This window comes from Eublepharis macularius, chromosome 7, assembly GCF_028583425.1.
Source record: "Eublepharis macularius isolate TG4126 chromosome 7, MPM_Emac_v1.0, whole genome shotgun sequence".
Lineage (NCBI taxonomy): Eukaryota > Metazoa > Chordata > Lepidosauria > Squamata > Eublepharidae > Eublepharis > Eublepharis macularius.
Window position 1 is genome coordinate 94,400,037 of NC_072796.1, and position 22,708 is coordinate 94,422,744.

At 40.0% G+C, this 22,708-nt stretch overlaps 1 protein-coding gene across 1 annotated transcript; it reads right to left on the bottom strand.

Moving 5' to 3' along the window:
* Window positions 1-698: 698 nt before the first annotated feature.
* VCPIP1 (valosin containing protein interacting protein 1) lies at window positions 699-17,728 on the bottom strand. The gene is made up of 3 exons (XM_054985595.1): window positions 14,921-17,728; window positions 12,610-12,696; window positions 699-5,621 (listed from the first exon to the last, which is right to left on the bottom strand). The coding sequence occupies exons 1-3, from the start codon at window positions 17,589-17,591 to the stop codon at window positions 4,774-4,776; spliced, it is 3,606 nt and encodes a 1,201-aa protein (XP_054841570.1). The 5' UTR covers window positions 17,592-17,728; the 3' UTR covers window positions 699-4,773.
* Window positions 17,729-22,708: the final 4,980 nt, after the last annotated feature.

Here is a 22,708-nt window from a genome sequence, read left to right on the forward strand (position 1 = left end):
GGCTTGCAGCCAATATAGCTAAAGGGGCAACAATTCTATTCTACCCCAAACGGATGTGACCAGCTGTACCTAATCTGAATTGTTGGACTGGATGGTGCCAGAAGACAACAGAGCCAAAAGGAGAAGGGGGCTAGTTGGTCTTTAAAAACCCTCCCTCACTCCCCACATCCCTTTACTTGAACACCTCGGCACTCAAGCATTGGGACGGGCATCCGCCTTCCCATCTGCAAGGCTGCCAGCAAACCCTGCCCCCTCCTGTGAGGGATGGGATAGAAAGGCATTCTGCACAGAAAATAAACAGAAGTCATCTGATACAGTAACATGTTAAAGCATATCCAGTCTGGTCTGGAATCCTTGATATACACTTTCCCAAATGTCTCTGGAGGAAGAGCAGGATATAAAAGATTTAGAATAAGCAAATCCACAAGCCTTCCTCTTCTCTCAACACAAATTCTTATATTCATTTCTATGCTTTTGAACCTACAATATTGTAATTAAAACTCAACAGCTTAAACAAGTGTAGGCTCTGCCAGAAACAGATGGCTTCTGTATTAGGGTGGGAAGGTAGATGACTGCTGCTCCCTTCCAGCAACATAGACCAGCTAGCCTAGATTAATGTTCAAAGGGTTGCCCCCACAGTCCCAGTGCTGGCCATTTTGGCAGAGAAACTAGAAAAGTTGTTTAGCTCATATTTTTAATATAGCAATCAAAGAAAATTCCAAATACTGTACAGTAAAGTGTAATATAGTACACTATTATAATACACTATTGTTACATTACAGTTAAAAAACAAATTAGTACAGCAAATCACAAATAAAATCCAAATGTGCTGAATAGCCAGCATTGCAAACATGGTGTCATTGCTATTCTAATTTAATTCAATAAGTAAAGCACTTGCTGTTTTTAAAAGGTTTCCTAAATATATACAGTTCTAATGCTTATTTATACATTTTTAAAATCATTACTTCCGAAAGTGCACTATTTCTCCTCCTGGCAATAATTCCCTTAAAAAATAAAATCTAAATATACCAATCACAATTCAGTTTTACAACTTTACTACAATCATAAGTACTAAGTGGGAATTCTGAATGAAAGAATTGTAAATGCATCACCTTAAAATATAATAATGTTCTGATATTCATAAATTTTGATGGATTATAATGCAATTTCCCATATGAAGGATACCAAATTCTGAATTGCCATGTCCCTCAGTTCAAAATGATGCGAACAAAAAGTAACCTATACAAGGATCCTAAGCACTTATATTTGAATCTCAACGGGATTTAGGGATGATTCATGCCATCTGATTTTGTGTTTATATCTATGCCAATTTTTTTTCAGCTGGTGTGTGTGTGGGGGGGGAAGCATAATTTAAGGACTCCACTGTTGTCATATCTCAATTTATCCCTTTTAACAAACACAGTAATGTCGGTCTTGAAAATATACTGTTTCCTTTTCATTATTAGTACATAGCCATAGCAGCAGATTTACTAAAGAAGAGAAGAAAAAAACATTCCTGGGTCTTAAGGTGGCAATTTCTAAATGCTATCTCCTATAACAGGCTATTTTCAGTGGGATATGTATAATCTTTAAAGTGACAGGACAGAAATAATATACACATAGGGTAGGAAGACGGAAAACATCATTTTTTAAAATATGAGAATCTTTGTTACACCTTGCCATTTTATTTCCCATGTGAGCAACAAAAAGGCCACAAGAAAACATTTTAAAAATTATATGATCAAACCATTTTTGCAGCTGTGGAACAAAGATAAAGTGTTATTTTTTTAAAGATGCAGTGAAAACCAAATATTAAGTTTCCATAGAAATATTAAACTAGTATATTAAAGAACACATATACCCCAAACAACTTTAGATTGGAATAGAAAGCTGCAAGTATGTTTTAATTCCAGCAGTTTTCAACATCCATTTCATTTTTAATTCTTTTCTCTGATTGTACAGCGTCTTAACCCTCTTTAATAAACCAATGTATTAAATGCTGCTGTGCTTATCACTATAGACCTGTTTACCATCCATAAGCATACAGAGGCTGTGAAATAAAAAGTATGTTTAATCTGTAATAGCAAGTAGAATAGTCCTTGATCTGATAAAATTATTGTCTAATTGTTAAACTGGGAATCAAATATACATCAGAAACTCTGATGTGAATAATACATACAGAACTTGGTAATTTCTAGCAAACTCATCCTACAGGTCTTTAACATTTTCCTCTCCAGAACAGAAGTTGCCCATAAATTCATTTTATATTTGCCTGTCCATTATTAAAGAGGCAATTCCTTAGCTAGCTGCAAGTACTTAAACTCATTTGATAGTCTTTTCAGAACTGGTTGCAATTAAGCACCACAAAAATCAATGGAACTTACATAGTACTTCATTCAATTTTGATTGAGATAATTGGGGTTACTACCATAAAATTAAGAGTTCAAGTGTATTTCCCCCCAACAGTTCAGACCCAGTAGTATTTCCCATCCAGCTAGATAGCTCCTAATCTTCCTATATTTTTATGCCACAAATCAATATTCATTCCACACAAAGGAGATGATGGAACAGCACCTTGAACTATTTTCTTAGTAGGAGAAAGATGGTTCTGAATTCATAATACCATGTACTATGCTTTAATTGAAAAGACTTTCTATGAGAAGTGAACTTTTGCTTACTTATATGTGAATTTTGAGAAAGCAGTGTTACCAATATCCCTCTGTTTTATGCATCTATATACTATGGTCAAGCAATGAGGCTGCTTATCAACACTGTAAATTCAAGTCTGTTTTAGACCTGTTTAAGCACCATGGTTCTCACTCAAAAAAATCTTGGAATTGTAGTTTTGTGAAGGGGCTGGGGAGTCCCTAAGAATTATCATCACACTGATACTACAACTCCCAGGATTTTCTGATGGAAACCACATTGTTAATCCAGATTCAGTACAAATTTAGATCTCTAGCATAACTGGCCCTATTTGTCAGAAGTAACAGTGCTGCCTTCTTTTTCAGCATGACAGTCTTCTCACAGTATATCAAAAGCTACCTTTGAAATCTGGACATGGGAAGCTGGTGTGCCAGAATGGAGCCCCACTGCACATACCCTCATGCATAAATGGGCTTCTGGGTCATAGCCAAATACTTAAAGCTATGGTCATTTTCAGTATGTAGCATGGAGCTTACTGTTCTCACTAAGGCATAGATCAACTGTTAAGTCATATATTTTGTTTGACAAAAGTAAGCAACACAAACTTAGAGAAAATTATATATGTAAAATTGTTTATTTGTGAAGGTGTGATTTGTATGCTTATATATAAGCAGAGTAATAGATAATAAAATATGTATTCCCTATATGAGAAAAGCAAAATGGTGTTTGAATGGATTAATATATTTTAGTAGACCAGAGACAATTACACCTTCAGTTAATTTCTCATATAAAAAATAGACCTTCTCTTACTTGGGATATTTAATAAAGAATTGTTTAGAATTTCTTGCGCGATTATAAATGCAGGAAGAGAGAGCATATTTTCAGAATACAAACAGTGGTAATACAAACTTAATATTTGTGGGCCAGGTAAAACTCATGTGCACTCAACAACTAGTATCAGTAACTAAGCACTTGAGAATTCTGTATCTTCTGTATTGCAAGTCTTTTATCATTTCAAGTTTATTTTCATCAGATGAAGCAGTAATAATGCACATAAAATAAAAATATGCAAAGAGGCAAAAGTGCAATATTAATATCAAGATAAACATTCCATCTTTATGAAGCAAACACAATGGCTGCTTTTTAAAATTTAGCACTGTAGCTCTGATGAATATGCTGTTTAAGTGGATGACATTTTAATCAAACTGGTGTAGAAAGATTTGCATCACAAAGAACACTAAATATTTCCCATTCCCATGAAATTAAAAAGGAGCTTTTAACAATACCACTGAAAAACTCTGATGAAACTCCTTTCTGCTAAATTCCATTAATCCAACATGCTCAGAAATAAATCTTAATCATCACCCCCAGGTAACTAATACTTATCGAAATCTTCCTGCACTAAACCAATTCACTGGTCTGCTGTGACTTCTTAAAATGCTTGTTTATGACTGTCTTTGCAAATGTGAAAGCACGCCATGGTACCTAACCAGTTCAAAACTAACATGCAATCACTTGCCAACAGAGCAATGAAAAAGCTGCACTGGCTCAGACCGCCATGCATTAACATCACTGTTGCTTCATCTTATACTATATATTACCTTTATCCCTATCATTCCTTAAATGTAGAACTTTCAAGAGATTTGAAATCAGTATCATTGTATAGATCAAAAAACCTGACAAATGTAAATAAATCCAAAGCATTCAGATCTAGGGGAATGTCTCTTTATGCTGTAATCCTGAATGGATCAATATTTGACAACACACATTACGTTTGCCAGGGTTTATTTTCGCATATCAATCTTAAAAATCTAATAAGGATCTCAAATGGGCTGCAACATTAAGACTTTAATGGAATTAAATTACAAAGAAAATTATAATCCACATCTACAGCAGATATTCATCTCAGTGCATATCCTAATAACTAATTTACAGGTAACTGAGAGCTAACCTGGGCAGCAGAATGGTATATTAAAAGCTATTGTCTATCACACATTTGTTATCATGCAATGAGTAAGATATAATCTTTGAAACATACAAGATTCAATGAACTAATTTTATGTGGCCCTGCCAACAAATGTTACTTTTGCACAGTAATCTCTTGTATCTTTATCAGCATTTAATTTTTCATGAATGATCCATTGGCTCAGTTGTATTAGTAATTTCTGCATCTTGACTATCCATCTCTTCTGGCTCTTCAACAGAATTTCCTTTTTGCGCTTTTGATCTTGTGGGGAATATTCCTCCCACTGCATTTGATATGTTACTATCCGTTTCTGCATTCAGATGTCCACTGCCACTTGAAAATGATTCAGACAAACTTGTCTGAGGGCTTCTAGTTTTAGCAGAAGAACCTGACACCTCCAATTTCCTTTGCGCGAGCTCATGTGATGAAGATTGCTCTGCATTCTGATCCCGCAAATGCCTGTCCATTGACGCCTGAATTGAAGAAACCATTTCCTGCAATTTTTTTCGCTGTGCCTCAATCAAATTAGGGTCAAGCTGCCTGCTGTCTCTCATTGTTCCTACTCCAGGAGCTATCCGTATAAGCTCACTGTTAACAGAAGGCTCAGATTTAGCAGAACTGGGACTGAAATCTGTGCCTGTACTCTGTTTTCTTGTAAGTGGAGTTTCCCTTGCTCTTTGATGAAGTTGTTGACTACCAGCTGCAGTTCCCAGGGAATGCCCTTTGCCTTGAAATGCAGTTACATTATGAATTTGCTCTGACTTCTTTTTAACCACTCCACCACTACCTAGTTTTAGAAGCCCATGTGAAGGACTTGCTTCCCGGCTTCTTGAAGAAGCTTCTGCTCGTACTTGACTCAGTGCCTCCTTAACCAAGTCTTCTACATCTGCACCCACAGGAAAGTGCCCAGCAGCATCCACACAAAGTTCCAGTCTATCTTCTGCAGCATTGTACACAAAGGTCTTACCAGGCAAATGTGGAAAAGTGCAATGCTTGCCATCAGCCAGGCCTATGAAAGAAAAAGAAAAAAAATCTTAAATGTTCATACTGATTAATAATGGCCTCACAGCAGTTAATAAAAACCACAATCAGTACCAAAAAAACCCACTAAAATGCAAGTGAAGAAAACCAACCAACCAGCACTTATTGAATTCTTCAGGGCTACCATTTGAGAAATTAAGTCCCTGAAAGTCATGGATGCTCTGGAATAAAGACATTTGGCAATTTTTCAAAATGTGAAATAAGAGAAGAAGCAGGCCTTCTTGGGCAAGGAACTCCATAACTCTTGAATATATTTATTTAGAAAATGTGTAGCTACCTCTCCAGTTACCTGCTTGAGGCAGCTTACAATTAATAAAACAAAGCCATTAAAACAAAGAAAACATCATTGAAATAGTCAGGAAATAACAGCATAAAATACACATTAAACAGTCTAAAAGGCTGTAGAGAAAATGATCCTTGGGCCAGAAGCAGACCATAAAAACTTTAAGAGATAAAACCCTTAGTTAAAATCCTAGGTAAAAAGGAATGTTTTAGCCTGGCATCTAAAAGAAAGCAGTGTAGGTGCCTGATGAGCCTCAAGGGAAAGGATGTTGCACAAGTGAGGTGCCAATACTGAAAAAGCCCTGTCTCTGGTTGCTACCTACCTGATCTCTGAAGGCTAGGGCACAGAGAGCACTTGGAGCAGATCTTAACTAGCAGAGGTGGTACTTCAAGTACTCTGGTCCTGAGCCATTTAGGGCTTTAAAGGTAAGAAGCTGCACTTTGAATTGTGCCCTGAAACAAATGGACAGCTGGTGCAAATTTTTCAGCACAGGGGCAATATGATTTCTGCATCCAGTGCAACAATAACCTGCTTGCCACATTTTAGATCAGCTTGCAAAGGCAGCCCCAGGTAAAGCACTTTACTGTAATCAAATTTGCAAATTTGACTCTGTCAAGCTGGGACTGAATAGGGACTATGAATGGTTATCACATTACCACAGGTAACAGATTTCCTTTACAGAGGTGGGGTCTGGGGGAGCTCAGTGGTACCTGGCGTGGGCTTTCGGGAACCACAGATCTCTTTGTCAGATGCATCTGGCAGGGAGAGCTGTGGTTATCGAAGGCCCATACTGCATTGGAATTGGATGGTCTAGCTGTTTGGCTTCTACAAACTAACAGGGCAAACTCCTTTGAAGCCAACTGATACACACACCAAAAGGAGATGTTTACATATACTAGCAAAGGAATGTTTTGATTGCTCCCTCCCCCTCCCCTCCTAATTGCCTCTTCCCTCTGCTCTTCTGTGTTTGACCAGTCTCTGTATCAGGCATCTGACGAAGAGAACTTGATTCTCGAAAGCTTATGCAAAAATAAAATTGGTTAGTCTTAAAGGTGCTACTGGACTCTTTTTGATTTTGCTACCACAGACTAACACGGCTAACTTCTCTGCAAATTTAATAAGCATTCCCTCTATTCCTTCATCCAAATCATTTATAAAATCATTGAACAGAACAGGTCCCAGGACTGATCCCTAAGGAACTCCACTTGTCACTCTTCTCCAAGAGGATGAGGAACCATTAACTAACGGACTGGGACCGGCATACCCAAGGGACCATCTCTTCCCGTATGTACCCCAGAGAGCACTTCGTTCAACCGGGAAACATCTACTGATGGTCCCTGGCCCTAGGGAGGCTCAGCTGGCCTCTACCAGGGTCAGGGCCTTTTCGGTCCTGGCCCCAACCTGGTGGAACTCTCTGTCTGAGGACACTTGGGCCCAACATGATCTTGTATCATTTAGGCGGGCCTGTAAGACAGAGATGTTCCGCCAGGCATATGGTGGAGGCTAATTTTAGTCCATCAGTGCCGAGCTTTCCACCGGTCTATGAGGGGTTATGGAGGGTCCACTGCTGGCTACCCTGAAAAGGGGTACAGTAATCTATCTGTCCATTACTACCTCCCCTTTTTGTATGCTGACGGGCAGGAGTGCAGGACTGCCCGTCTTGGAATGGTTTTACTGATTGCTGTTTTTATGCTGTGTTTATTGTTTTTATGTTGTATTTTAATCAATGTTGTACCTCGCCCTGAGCCTGCTTGTGGAGAGGGCGGGTTAAAAATATAATAAATAAATAACACTCTTTGGGTGTGATCTGTCAACCACTTACAGATCCACCCAATAGTAATAGGATCCAAACCATATTTTACCAATTTGTTGACAAGGATATTATGTGGAAACTTATCAAATGCCTTATTGAAATTGAGATAAAGTATGTCTACAGCATTCCCTGATCCAGCAAGGTAGTAACTTTCTCCAAAAAAGAGATAAGATTAGTCTGACAGGACTTGTTCTTGAGAAACCCATGCTAGCTCTTAGTAATTACAGCCATCCTTTCTAAATGCTCAAGGACTGACTGTTTGATGATTTGTTCTATGACTTTTCCAGGTATAGATATCAAGCTGACGGGTCAGTAGTTACCTGGATCCTCCTTTTCCCCCGTCTTGAAGACAGGGACAACATTTGCCCCCCTCCAATCTTCTGGCACCTCACCTGATCTCCAAAAATTCTCAGAAATAATGGACAGAGGCTCAGAAATTACATCTGCAAGTTCATATAGTACCCTTGGGTGCAATTCATCCTATAGCTAAGCAAGACTGGGTGCGATAACTGTCTGGATAGGAAACTCCATGGTAAACTCATGTACAATGCCTTGAGTGCTATTATGGAAAGGTAGCATATAAATGTAATAAATATAATTTCTTAATATTCACAAATGGAAGAATATGCAATGCTAGTGTTAATTTGCATTCCAAGTTTTAAAATCTGGTTTTAATATTGTGACAAATATTTTGGGGCCTGAGAAAAGCTTCTTAGGTGGAACAAAGATTTTGGAGAAATATCATTTTGCAATGGAATCTCTGCAGTTTAGCTAATATGAGGCACCACCAGAGGTTGTCTATTTCATGCAGCAAGGATCACATTCTTTTCCAAAGTTCAGCACTAATACTGAATAGCCTGCAAGTGTGCAAACAAGAGTTTCACCTGGGAAGTCATCACTTTAGAGAAGCACTAACAATAAACCTAACTTCAGTTACAAGTTTAACTGCCAAACAGCAACAGGGCCTTTTCAGTGGGCGGTCCTAAAGCAATGGAACTTCCTCCCTCTAGAGGTCCATCTGACAGCCTCTCTTTCAAGAGACCAGACAAGACAGTGCTGCCTAAAGAGTTTGTGAAGGGGGCAAGGATGAGCATTGAATATTATCGTTAAACTGTGTTTAAAGTTTTGTGTTTTAACAGTTCTATTAGGTTATACTTTACTTTTATTAATGTATTGGAGAGTAAGCTGCTTTGGGCATCTCATTAAAGGCAAAATGTAAAAATGGAGATGTTTTAAAATAATAATTAAAAAGCCAGATTGGCTGAGCACTGCAAGAGTCAGGCAGTATTCTATAAAAACCATTTTGGAACAGTGTGTTTGACTATTTCAGCAATGGCAATTAAAGGAAAGCTATATTACCTAACTCTATGCACTTTTATTTTGAAATAAACCCCTGATACGTTAAATGAGGGTTACTTCTATACAAGATTACAATGGAAACACCAAACTATTAAAGCAGATATGAAGAATGCCATGCAAATAGTAGCTTGTAGTTGCTTCTACATAAAAAAACAGATCTTTCATCTATTCTGCATTCTTCTCAATCAAGTTCCTATAAGATCTGGAACTTTCTCCTTCCTACACATCTCTTGCTTGTATCCTCAGCCAATAACAAACAAATCCAAGCAAATACTGAAGAGAGAATAGATCAAACTATGTATTACACTGGCTTGTTTTTCTTTTTAAAATACTGAAATGGAACTGTGATAGGCAATCAAATTGTTTGGTGTAGCAACAGTGGAAAAGGGGTTTTAAACTTTTCTGCCATGCCACTCTCCTGATCAACTCCTTCCCCAAACTGCTGAGGCCTCCCTGGAAGTAGACTGATTTTATCCAATTCCCTCTTCTCACTACAGATTTCCCAAGTTGCAAGGTTGGAGGAGTTTTGGTCTATGCCAGTTCTGCAACCTCCAGCATTTGCTTTGAGGAGGGGGAAATCAGAAGGGGTTGCTGAGGAAGGGAAATACAGGAAGCATAAAAACATTCATGTCATATACATTTGGGTGGCCAAAGCTCTGGCATTTGGGAATTGCATATATAGACACTGAAAGGTGGAAAAACCAGATAGTGGCAAAACTGTTCTAATAGGTTACACAGTCAACACTAAAAACACTGTCAACGCTAAAATAGTGGACACTGAATATCTTTCACACATTTTAACGACCTTTTAGATTTTCTACTGGTTGCACTATCACCAAACTGAATCGTTAACCAGGCTGATAACTAGAGGTGGGCATGAACCGGGAAAATACCAAACTGTGCAGTTTGTGGTTCATTGCATTTCACGAACCATGAACTTTACTGCAACTAGTTATAGCTGATTCAAAACTTGGGTTAGCCCAATCGACTCAAAGCTTGCAATATTAAACCCAAGCTTGAGTCATAGGGTTTCACTAAAAAAATCCTTGCAAGATGTAAGAAACTGATTATTTTTAAAAGACTGGGCTACATTAAAATCTAGAGCTGACCAGAAATGCTCCCAATAGATTTTCAGAAAAAGTTTGAACCGGCTAAATATTTTTTTCTACTTAACACTTACAAAATATCAGCATTCCTTTATGTTACTCAAATGCAATGTATTACCTTCTGCTGAGATGAAGGTCCGTTTTAGTAAAATCTCCCCTGAGAAGCGTTATTGTATCCATTGTACAGATCAACCACCCATATCCTTTTTAACTGCCCCTGTTACAATTTACTTCGCAACCAATATATTACTCCCTGGACTGACCATCTACAGAATATTTCTGAACAACAGAAATTAAAGATCTTGCTGTCAGGCAAGATAAGAAAATGCTCATGTGATCTAGCCATATTTATCCATGGAGTCATAAATTATTTATAAAATACTTGACGTACGGCTTGTGGGCTGTTAAGTTAAAGGGAAAGGAACCACGAACTTTTATGAACTTGCCCCGGTTCATGAACCAGTTCGTTTGGTTCATGAAAATGTCACTTCTGGGGCTGCAGAAAGCCCATCCTCCCTGTTGCCTAGGAAACTGACTGATTGGAGCCAGGCTGTCTGCAGTGACGAACCCAAAAAACTGAACCAAACAAACCGGCCTAAAATTCGTGGCAGTTCATCAGAAATGGGCTCTGACGAACTGCTGGTTCGCGAACCATGAACTGGCCCGGTTCGTGATGAATTTTGGTTTGTATTTCAGTTCGTGCCCACCTCTACTGATAACCATTTAAAGAATTTTTCTAAAGGTAAAGCAATCCTTTTTCCCTCTCTCACCATACAGTATGGCAAAATACCATCATATCAAATTTGACAAAATACTGATGTGTATGAATGTATGAGACAAGATGTGCTGAAGAAATAGGCCTCTAAATTTAAAAATCAGTTATCTTAACTATAGAGCCAGTTTGGTGTAGTGGTTAAGAGCGCAGGACTCTAATCTGGAGAACCGGGTTTGATTCCTCACTCCTCCACTTGAAGCTAACTGGGTGACCTTGGGTCAGTCACAGCTTCTAGCTCTCTCAGCCCCACCTACCTCACAGGGTGTTTTGTTGTGGGGATAATAACATGCTTTGTTAAGTGCTCTGAGTGGGTGTTATGTCATCCTGAAGGGCGGTATATAAATCGAATGTTATTATTATTATTATACAGGTAAGGGAACCCGTACACTATATTAGTTTTAAGCCAAAAACGCCCATAGTAAGAACATGTATTGTTGCTCCTTCTATAAATCTTTAAAATTCTTATAAATTTACGAACACATCAACAGATGTATGAAAACATGGGGACAGGGTTTATTTCTAGAACACTGAGAGGATCTGAAGCACCTGTACAATATAAAAAATGTGCACAACAACTCAGATTACTGTTTAAATGATACTCCACAAGCTGAAAAAAAAGAAGCATTTATAGAAGTTCCATGACATGACAAGGTTTTCCTGAGTATTAGATGCTTATGGTATCTATTTTAAAGAGGAACAAATCTCCCTTGTACACTGAGAGCCAAACTACAAGTGACGCCTGACACAGGTTGGACACTTGTCAGCTTCCCTCAAGTTTTGATGGGAAATGTAGGCATCCTGGTCTTGCAGCTGTAATGGAGAGCCAAGCTGTAAAACCAGGATGCCTACATTTCCCATCAAAACTTGAGGGAAGCTGACAAGTGTCCAACCTGTGTAAGGCGTCACTTGTAGTTTGGCTCTGACATTCTTAATGAGAGCCAAATAGGTAGTTACAAATTTATTTTGATGGATACTAAATTTGTATTTAGCCTGCTTTACAGAGTTTGCTGGGTTCTAGAACAACAAAAACAACAAAGCTAGAATCTAAAAAAGCTCATGGAGGCAGCCAATTTTACTTCCAGCATCATCCTCTCATGCAATACCAAATGCCACCTGAGAGGGTATCTGACCTCCTATAGCAGCTTGTGGGGAGCAAGAAGCTGGGAAGGGGAGGCTGGTATGACTTGGGACATAACTGGAACATCACACATGGTCCTTTAGACCCTGGCCTTTATTTATACTTTAAGAGTACACATCAAATGTGGTTATATCCTCCTCTTTCAGTTCAATATTCCAATTTCATTCTTCCAGAAACTGAGCAGCATGCAAAATTAAGTTTAATAAGCCAACAATACTTCTAAATCACATGTAGTGTCAGTAGCATAAGCCTGCAAATTCTGAAATTCATTACTCCAGATTTCAATTCTTAAAATTGGAAGCAATATACATTGTGAATAGGTATGTATGGTGGATAGCAAGTTGCTGATCAGCTTTCTATAGAAAGCCAGCAATAATGGCTTATATTGCCAACTAGAAATAGGCAGTCTCCCCCCCCACCTCATGCCTATTATGAAAATGACATTTGTTGGAAACGTAGTAGCAGAGATTTAGAAACAATACCCATTGTTTTCTTCATTATATTGTAGAACACACCACCCTGCTGGAACAAGTGAGGAAGCCCCTTTGCATAAGACCAAACATCTTCTCCTGTGGATTAGACATAAGAAGTTAAAATTAAATTAGCACAATCAAAATTAACAGCAAACTATGAATTAGTGCCCTTCATTCATGCATTTTATAAAACAACCAGTTTTAAGAGCCATTTCCCAACGTGCCAAACTATTTCAACATAGCATCACAAACATATGTGACCAAATAATATTTTCCATATTGGGCAGACAAAAACAAGACGTTGGCTTGACGTCATGCCAAGTTTGCTACATGTTACGTTTTCTTATTCCTACTTAGAGTGAGAACCATTTCACACACTATGAAGAAGCACAAATCATGAGGAGTGGGGAGCAGAATGATTTGGTTTTACTGTGACATGAGAAATGAGACTGGCTGGAAACCTAAAACCACTTTCATGGGAGCAAGCTCCACATAATAAAATTACTTACTCCTGAGTAACTTGCTTAGGATGTCTCTTCCATAATGAGAAAGTTTCGAACCCCACATATGTTACAATAAAAGCAGAAAAATAGAAAACAAGTCACATAACCTTTTAGCTCAACCAGTAACTTGAGAGTTGTTTCATGTTACAAAGAAGGAAAATAGGGCTTAAGGGCATTTATGAAAAATAGGGCTTAAGGGCATTTATTCCACTGAAAATAAATGAGATCCAGGTACTTGCTTGAAAGAGTTCCTTGAGAACTTTGATCTAAAGCCTCATGAAAGAGATCAGTACTCTGCTAATCATCTTTCATACTCCAACTAGATGATACAAAAGCATTAAAAAGCATTGAAAAGTTATCCTTTGAAAACTTGTGTACTGCCAAGTAACTTAAAGCATACTTTATTGTGCTTTCTACCTCCACTCACACACAGAAGACATGTCCTCCAACAATGAGGAACATAAGGGAACATTTGGTCCCCATGTTCCTTTGGAAGGACTGCCTAACCCTTAGAGGATTATACCATCAGTGTATGCGAGCGATGTTGGGAAAGTATATACATAAAACACAGATGGTTACTTCAGAAGCCCAACCTTCTACTTGAACAATCCTCACCTAGTTTGCATACTCATTGTTTCAGTCTGAGTCCTGAGACAATACACTTACAGAACAAAAATAGGATGGGTAACACTTCTTCCCAATTAGCCACCTGGTCCTGATGGTGCTGGAATTTATGAGGGACCCAAGGTTTTTGTCTTTCCAACTAGGAGAGGGAGCTGCCTTTTAAGACTTGATTGCATTTGAGGAGATTCAAGGAAAAACTGAATGTATTACAAAACTCATGACTAGACAGCCTACCAAGCTTTGGTACTAATTATATCAAGTAATAGTTTCACTTTTGTTTCTTATTTTCTACTCAGTTTTACTTCCTAGAACAGATGCACTTGTAAGTTTCAAGTCAAGACCTTGAAACAACAATTTCCCTTTAACCAATCTTTTATATAGTACCTTGACTAACAAGCTAAAATTTCAAGTTGTAATTACAAAACTTTCAACTTTAGGTAACACAGGTGATGGCAGTACCAAAGACACTAAAGACCAGACAAGGAATAAGCCTTCTGGAAGCCTTTGGCGATTCTGCAGTCATGAGGGGTTTTAGATGCAGCAAAACAAATGTTCAAAAACACTCTCGTATCAACTAGCCAAACTACTTCTGATGTCATAAACCCAGTGCTTCCAATGGCAACCACTGCAATATAGTGATTTTATTTGTAACACTGCCAATTAATTTGGTTTAAAAGGCTTCTTAAAATATAAGCTTCAATAGATCTGGCTGAGCAGCAAAAAAGACATTTGATATATTAATCATCATGCTGATACATCTACATTATGTACATTCATTGACAAGCAATTTTGCCTTCAATCATAAGAGTTTTTTATTTACTGCTTTGAGAGTTTCCAATTTTATTCATTTGCTCCATCATGCATTAAATGAATTGCAATAGTTTTAAACACTAATATATCTGGTACCAGACTGGGTGTTGTACTGAATTAAGCAGAAAAAAACATTATTTGGCATTCAGATATACTGCAAAGTCTAAATGATACGTATATGTACGTTAAAAGCAGACAACCAAGCATTTTCATTTTTTCTAAAAGGAAGAACTTTACACATATACATACTTCCTTTGAAGGACACATTAATAACTTGTACTTATTTCAGTTTGTAATAGCCTCTCAAGTTTTATAGAATTCACTATTAAGGCACACTTTTAGCAAGTCAGATCTTGGAAAATGTGAATTAAGGCCTGTCTTACCCATAAATGTTGCTAGAAGACAGAGAGAGTACATTTCCTTATCAATTTGCTCTTGGAGTTCCTTGGAAGAGATTTTACTAGTAACTGCAGCATCATCATGTTTCACAGCATGAGATGAGTGGACCAAACTAGACTGGCTACTATCCCCCTTTGCTTTAAGGATCTCTATGGTTATTCTGTCACCATGCAGCAAAGGAACAGGCTCATTTTCCTGCCCTTCTTTGGGAGGGAGAAGCTCTTTGGGAGGAAAACCAAAGCGAATACATTGCAAATGAGGAGGAATATTAAATTCTCTAGCTATGCTTTCTTGCAACTCTAAAAATGTGGTTGTGGACTTCAGTGTAAGCATTGCCTGCCGCCCATCATTTGTTGTTATACGTATTTTCTTTTCTTTTGTAGATGTTGGGGAATAAGGAGTCTTGGTTGGTGTAGTAGGTGCTGACAACGGCCCATCAGGAACAACACCAGGGGAAGCAGTTCTAGCTGGCCCTTTCTGTGCCTGTTTTAATTTTTCAGTTTTTCGTTTCTGCATTATAGGAGCCTGTTCTGCAATGTTTTGCTGAATAGTTCTTTCTGTTTTGCTCATATTCAGCTCTTCTTTGTGCAATGTTTTTGCTTTTTGTCCAGTAAGAATAATTTTAGTTGGAAGCTGAGATTCCAAGTCTTGTCCTTGTTGAACATCATCAACTCTTCGGGCATGAGCACCATCAATATTTACAGGTGTATAATCATCAGGGTTCTTTTTGGCTGTTTGATGCAGAATCGTATTGACAACTTTCTGAACAAGAATCTCACTACCAAACTCCCCAGGAAAATGCTTGGTAACAAGTTTCATTGCAACATCATACACATTGCTGTTCAGAGACAGGTCACTTTCGTACTGGAACCAGTACACTGACTCTCTCACCACTCTCCCACCCCATTCTAAAGTAATAGGAAAAGCTTCTGGGAGATTGTCATATTCTTTCCCTTCCCAATAATGCTTGAATCCACAACCACATTTGCCACCGACAGATCTAGTATTAGTTCTGTCCCCATCCAAATACACAACAGAACCATCACTCCTGACTCGACGCACCAAGGTTCCATGGCACCAATTACAGGCAGTCAAGCTACTCAAACTGTAGTCTGGGACAAGAACATCCTTCACGGGATTATAGGAGCATACTAAACTGTTAAGGGGGAAACTATAATTTTTATCGGGCCTTAGCTGGCCATGGGTACTTTTTGCCAAGTTATAGAGTTTCCCTCCTGGAGCCAACCACTCTGGAGGAACATGAAGTTCTGAAAGGGCACCACAAATCAGACACTTGTGTAGGCGGTTGTCCATCACTGCCTTTTTAGCAGCTGCTGTGACGTCTTCAGGCTGAACTCCTATTACACCAGTCCGTCTGTAGAAATATTGATGCACATCAGATACTAAACTTGGATGAATACCATGCTTATCCATAAACACCTCCTCCATGGCAGCAACCAATCTCATCAAATATTTGTCTTGCAAACTTCTGTCTCCTCCTATCACACAGCCACCGTCCTCTTCCAATTTTATATACTTTTTAATGAGGTCCTGAGGTACCCCCCAAGCTTTAGGAAGTAATTTCATAGGCAATTTAGGCAAAGTAGCACCTTTTATTCCAACTAGAGGAATATAATGGTTACGTCCAGAACTACTCCAGGCAATACAGATAGGTTTGTTTAACATGCCATCTTTCCCCATACATTTATCTTCTGGTATCAGTCCAGGAAGGAAAGTGGCTGAGTAGTCTCCTGAACTGCGCATTCCACTTAGGGAATCCAAGAGAATGATGGGCCGGTGTAGCACATTGGCCAGACCAAAAATGTGGATGTTTCTAAGGCCCATTGGCACACCTTCTGGGGGAATGAAAGTAGGGTCACACTCACTGATGATGTCTTCCCATTCCACCGCATCAATAAAGTCATGAAAGAGAGCTTTGTAGCGACTGAGGTTCTCTGTGAAGTGCTTCTTGAGGTTCTCCCGTAACGCATGCCAGAACAGTTCCCTGCCCACCAAGGCCCGAGAGACTGCATGGACCAAGCAATGGCCGTCGCCATCCACATGGACGGGGATGAGGCATTCCTGGCTGTTGTTGGCCTTCTTGATATCTTCCAGGGTGTCGTGCAAGTAGAGAAGGCTGCCAGAGCGATCTTTGCCATAGCCCACGGTCTCCACGTGCTCAGGTTCGATCAGGAAAGCACGATCCCCTAGAAGGGCACAGTCAAATACGTCCCCCTGGTTCATCTCCCTGAGGAGCTTGGCCTTGCCCGTCTGCTTGTCCATGCCATAGCGGGCCAGGATAGGAGACAGCAGCTTGCAGTGGTAGTTGGAGAGGCCCATGACTTTGATCACCTCCGTGTTCTTCCGGGGAGGCCCAGCCCCGCTCACCCCCAGAAGCGCGTTCCGCAGCAGGTTGTGCAGCACCAGGTCCGGGTCCGTCACCTCCTCCACTCCCAGCAGTTGCCGCTGCTCATGGCGCTGCCCGCAGTCAGTACACTCGATGCTCCCGCTGCTCAGCGGACCGTGCGCCGGAAAGAACAAGCGCGCCTGGCACTTGGGATCCGGGCAGGTGCCGGAGAAGATCCGCCGGTCCCTTTTTTTCGCCACCGGCTGCTGCTCCTGTTGAGGCGGATGTTGCTGAGGCGGCTGAGACATCGCTCCGCGCCTCTCTGCCTGCTGCGGCCGGTCTCCTTCGCCTCCCCAACCCCTGCGGCTCGCGCCCCCTCACAGGCTCATCCCCGCCTCCCCACCCGTAACGGACGGAGCTCAGCTGCACCCGCCCTCCTCCCTCTCTGCCTCGATCAGACAGCAAACACGGAAGCCTCCGGCACCACCGCTGACTGCCTCTTCACTGCCCTGGCCGTTGCCCTCAACGTAACGGCCTCCCCTTTCCTTCCATGCAAACTGCGCAAGCGCCACTCCGCTAAGACAGCCGGGAATTGTAGTTTCCTCAGCCCTGCGAGCCAAACCGTTGGGGATCGGGCTATCTGTTCCGCGAAAACTACTAGTACCGTCGTACAACGCGGTACAGGAAAAAGCGTAGGAGAAAAGAAGTAGGCTTTTTCACCTAAAGGCATCCGGGAAATGTAGTGTTATCTTTAGCAAATGCCTAAGTGATCTAAGAAGAAAGGAATTAATAAAAATACATTTCCTAGAATGCTTTGCGCGCCTCTTTCTGGGGGAAATACGGAGGAAGAGTGTAACCGACGCGACGTTTGCGGCTCAGTCCTTTTCGTGTTTACATGGAAGTAAACCTTGCTGTGTTTACCTCGGGCTTGTTGCTTGGTAAATTTGCCCAAAGTTGTTGTAGTGTGTTTAATAACAGGAAGTAGCTAAAAAATGACGTAATAGTGGATTTGGCTTGAGCACTTTGCTGTAGTTCCTTAATTTCACCGTTAGAGAACAAATATATTTTCTAGACATCTCTGCACACATGATGAAAGCATAAAAACCACCTTATACCGAAAATCAACTGATCACGAAACATAGCTATACATCTCCAGCCGTCATCCCAAACAATCCATTGTCTATAGTCAAGCTAGTGAGTCCAGTAGCACCTTTAAGACGAACCAACTTTATTGGGGCATACGCTTTTGAGAACCACAGCTCTTATTTGTCAGATGACGAAGATACATCTGACGAAGAGAACTGTGGTTCTTGAAAGCTTATGCCTCAATAGAGTTGGTTAGTCTTAAAGGTGCTACTGGGCTTTTTACGATTTTGCATCTACAGACTAACACAGCTAACTCCTCTGGATCTACAGTCAAGCTGTATGCTATAGCCGTATCTGCTCCAGGCTCTCTGAAAGAGATTCTCACCTGCATGATCTACAACAGAGATTCCTGGAATTATAGTACCTACCAGATGTAGTCAACCAAGCCAGAATGACACCCGAAGGATAACCTGCTACAAAATGAGCTCAAAAAACAAGCCACGAAACCAAACTAAATCAAAACATTGTATGTATGAATGATTCAGTAAGGATCTTAATACAAACAAATTAAGTACATATGTATATACTCATTTACAAAGCTTTTAAAATATCTAACAAAGTTCTGTATGCATTAAGCAAAGCAAAGCGGACAGGGTTGGACTAGATGGTCTGTATGGCCCCTTCCAACTCTATGATTCTGCAATTCTTAAGCCACACTCAGTCTGCTGCTTAAACAGTGCAAGTGTGTCAAGTATATGACCTTTTCCTAATCACCTTAATAACCATTCAATCTCCTGAGTCACTCCAACTATGTGGAAAATTAATCTCACGCAAGAAACCACACTAGCTCTTGCAATAAGGAAACTATTTGAGTTTCCTAGGTAGGGGACGGCAACATTGACTGACTGATTGACTGACTGACTGATTGAATACAGAAGGAATAGCCACAGTGTCCATGGTACATCTAAAAACAGGAAGATTTTGGTATTGAGCAGCTTGAAGCAAACATTACTCCTGGCTTAATGTGAGCATGTAATTATTACACTTGTGATCATACCTGCTGCAATGTTAATCATATAAACATCTGATTTTTAAAAAAATATTTGCACGAAAACACACACATTTTAAGTTAGAAGAGCAAGAATTTTCAAATTTAACTGCCCTTAGGGTTTAACTTATCAGACAAATTCAAAAATTTTAAATTAAGAAGATAAGCCACTTTCTAATGTTACAAAAAAATACTAGTTCAATGATGAAATACAAATGTCTTTAATGAAGGAATCTGCCATGATTATACTACGTTTTGAGCCTGTAGGCCTCTTCAGGGATGCTGAACTACATCCTGCCTTACTGGATAAAGCTTTTCCAGCTTAAAGAGACTTCCTCCAATTTAAATGGCTTTTCCATTGGAGGAAGAGCCATTTAACTTGGAGGAAGGTGCCTCAGGTTGGAGGAAGGCCTCCAGTTTTGCTTAGTGGAGTGGTAGGATACAGGCTACTGACAGGTATACCCTTTATCTCTTTTAACTAATAAGTGGAGAAGGAAGAACAACCTGCTGATGAAAAACCACGAGTGTGAAATGCATCAGATGACAGTAGAAGATTCATTAGTCATTTTATTGCACCTTTGAGCTAGTCCCTTTTGTTCCCTGCGGGAGATGGGCACTTGCTTTCTAGCCAGCCATTTCTCCAACTGATGGGTTAGGCGGACTCCCCACCAGGAGCCTCACTAAGGTATGAGAATGGGTTGCTTTACCCAAGTTATCCTCTTCTCTGTAGGCTATTCCTGCTCTCTTGCAGCCTAGCACTCTAGCCTGCCAATACCCACTCAACATCTGGCAAAATAGCCTTTATCAGCTGCTACAGGCTCCACCCATCACATTTTGACCTAATGAGACTTTTCCATCTTGCTAGAGCCTTATTGCCCTGACAATCAAAGTGGCACCAAACCCTGCCCTTAGATGTCCCTGACAGGGAGGCTTGGCTGACTCCTGTGCCTGCTGAAGTTCCAAGAAGCTGTGCACAGCACACCAGGCCCATGCCAGTTCCAGTTCTCCTGCTGGCCTGCATATGATGAACATGACTACTTTCCAGCTAGGGTTGCTAGCCTCCAGGTGGAGGCTGGAGATCTCCCAGCACTACAACTGATCTCCAGGTGACAGAGATCAGTTCACCTGGAGAAAATAGCTACTTTGGAGGGTGGATTCTATAGTATTATACCATTCTGAGGCCCCTCCCCAAACCTCTCCCTCTCCAGGCTCCACCCCCAGAATCTCCAGGAATTTCCCAGCCTGGACCTGGCAACCCTGCTTCCAGTTGATCAGTGGTGGTATTCTGGTAAGCATTTGGTAGACAGTGCAATACACCAGTGACTAGGACCCTAGACAAATTAATGTCCCACATTAATATCTGAAACTGGGCCATCTATAATTATTAATGTTTTTTCAATGAGGAGGGTTTCTCTGTCAGTTGTTCTCTATACTGTGAGATTTTAAGCTTCATTGCCATTGAAAATGTGGTAGAAAAAGTCTTCACTGTTTAATTTTTTTGTTTCTGTACAGCAAATCTGGGAAGAATTGTTTGAGTTCTGTTTATAGAAACATCTGTGCTATAGTGATGGGACCAACATGAATAACAGAACAGAATGGTATGGGCTGAAGTGTGGAAGGCTCCAGGCGGGATCGTAGCTGCTTTAACTGGTGCATGCCTCACAACATGTATAAATATTACCAGGGCTGAATCCACATTACCTTGGTGCGTCCCGGAGTCCTGTTTATTGATAATGTATAGACTGGTGCTGTTTGAAGTCTACAACTGAATGATATTTTTACGAACTTATGTATAATGTTACCAAACATCTGAAAAATAATGCTGCTGCTCTAAAAAAAAAATCTGCTTTTGGTGTTGGTGGTAGGAAGAATGTGATTTCTTTCAATATATTGTGACTACATTGCATACAAATTGCTCCTGTGATTTGTTAGGGACCACCCAACTGAGGCTAATATTTGTCTCCATTTCCCATTGAAAAGATATAGGGTTATACCCTGCAGCATCTTGTGCTGTGATCATATTAGATCTCATAAACTAAGCAATATCTGGCCTGACCAATATATCACATGGCTGACAGATCTTTGAAATGAGCTGCTGGTCCTGCAGATGGTGTCAGTGGATGTTTTCTTCTGTTTATCCTGAACTACATGGTACATCCCTTGTAGTCATTAAAGAATGGTTCCCAAGAGGTTTTTCCTTCCTTCTTTCCTATTAACTATAAAAAGACTATTATAGCCTAGTCCAAAGAACAGTGTGGGCAGTATTTGGTTATATACAAGGATCTAGTTGCATATATTCTCATCTAGCAGATGGCTACTGCTGTAAAAGTTAACAGCACTAGTCACCTGTTCTCAAAGGGAGGGGCTTTAACCAGGTAATTGGCATAGTTCACAATGCAAACATTCTGTGGAACAATCTTCAGAATTTAACAGCATGATTTTCTTATTTTAATGCCCAAGTTTCTATTTTGAATAGAATAAGTGATTTTGGTATATTGGGATTCAATTATCTCTGGATGACATTGCTTTTTGTTGATATGACCTTCTCACTTTCTCTTTTGAACAATTTAATTAAGAGGAATGGTTAGATATTATCTTTAAGCAGGACAGGCAAGGGCCAAGAATTCAATTAGGAAATTACAAAGAGGATGGCTGAATCTTTACCACACAGAATGAGAAACAACTGAGAAAATAGGAAGCATCCTAGGAAAAGGAAGGTACCCACGTCTAGAACAATCCATGTGGAATCCAATCCTCATACTGCACTTGGGTTACCCCCTTGTAATTCAGTAGAGCCAATCAACATTGACTGAAATGTCTGGACTGACAAGTCTTAGAACAGCACTCACGATCTCCAGGTCTGAGTCTGCATTTAAAAAGCGTCGAAGGTTTACTTGGCAGAGACCCCATACCTTTAATGATTGTGCAAAATTCAGTAAGTGACACTTTTTACTGGAATACAGATCTAAAGGTTGAAACCCTGATATGCCATTGCCTACTGATATGCCTACTCTGATATGCCTGATATGGCTCCTGCCGTGTAGTTGTTGAAGACACAGAGGCCTTGCCATAAAATTATGTATGTATACAACTTTTCAAACTAAACTGACTCCCAAAGAAGCTTATAAGAATGAAAGTTCATCGTAAAGACAGAATATAAAATATTAAGTATGTGGGTGTATGGGCTGTTGAGTCGCTTTGGAGGAAGATGGATGAAAATCTGAGCTCCACTTCCCCCCCCCCCCAAACCTAACTAAATATCTAAGAGGCACTGCTGAGTTACGATCACCC

What these genes read in the sequence shown, in the direction of transcription:
- VCPIP1 (XM_054985595.1), bottom strand. Translation starts at nt 17,591, where the DNA reads ATGTCTCAGCCGCCTCAGCAACATCCGCCTCAACAGGAGCAGCAGCCG. An exon ending in TCTTCTAGCAACATTTATGG is followed by an intron (nt 12,697 to 14,920) that starts GTAAGACAGGCC and finishes TCTAATCCACAG; the next exon opens with GAGAAGATGTTTGGTCTTAT. An exon ending in TATAATGAAGAAAACAATGG is followed by an intron (nt 5,622 to 12,609) that starts GTATTGTTTCTA and finishes TTTCTTTCATAG; the next exon opens with GCCTGGCTGATGGCAAGCAT.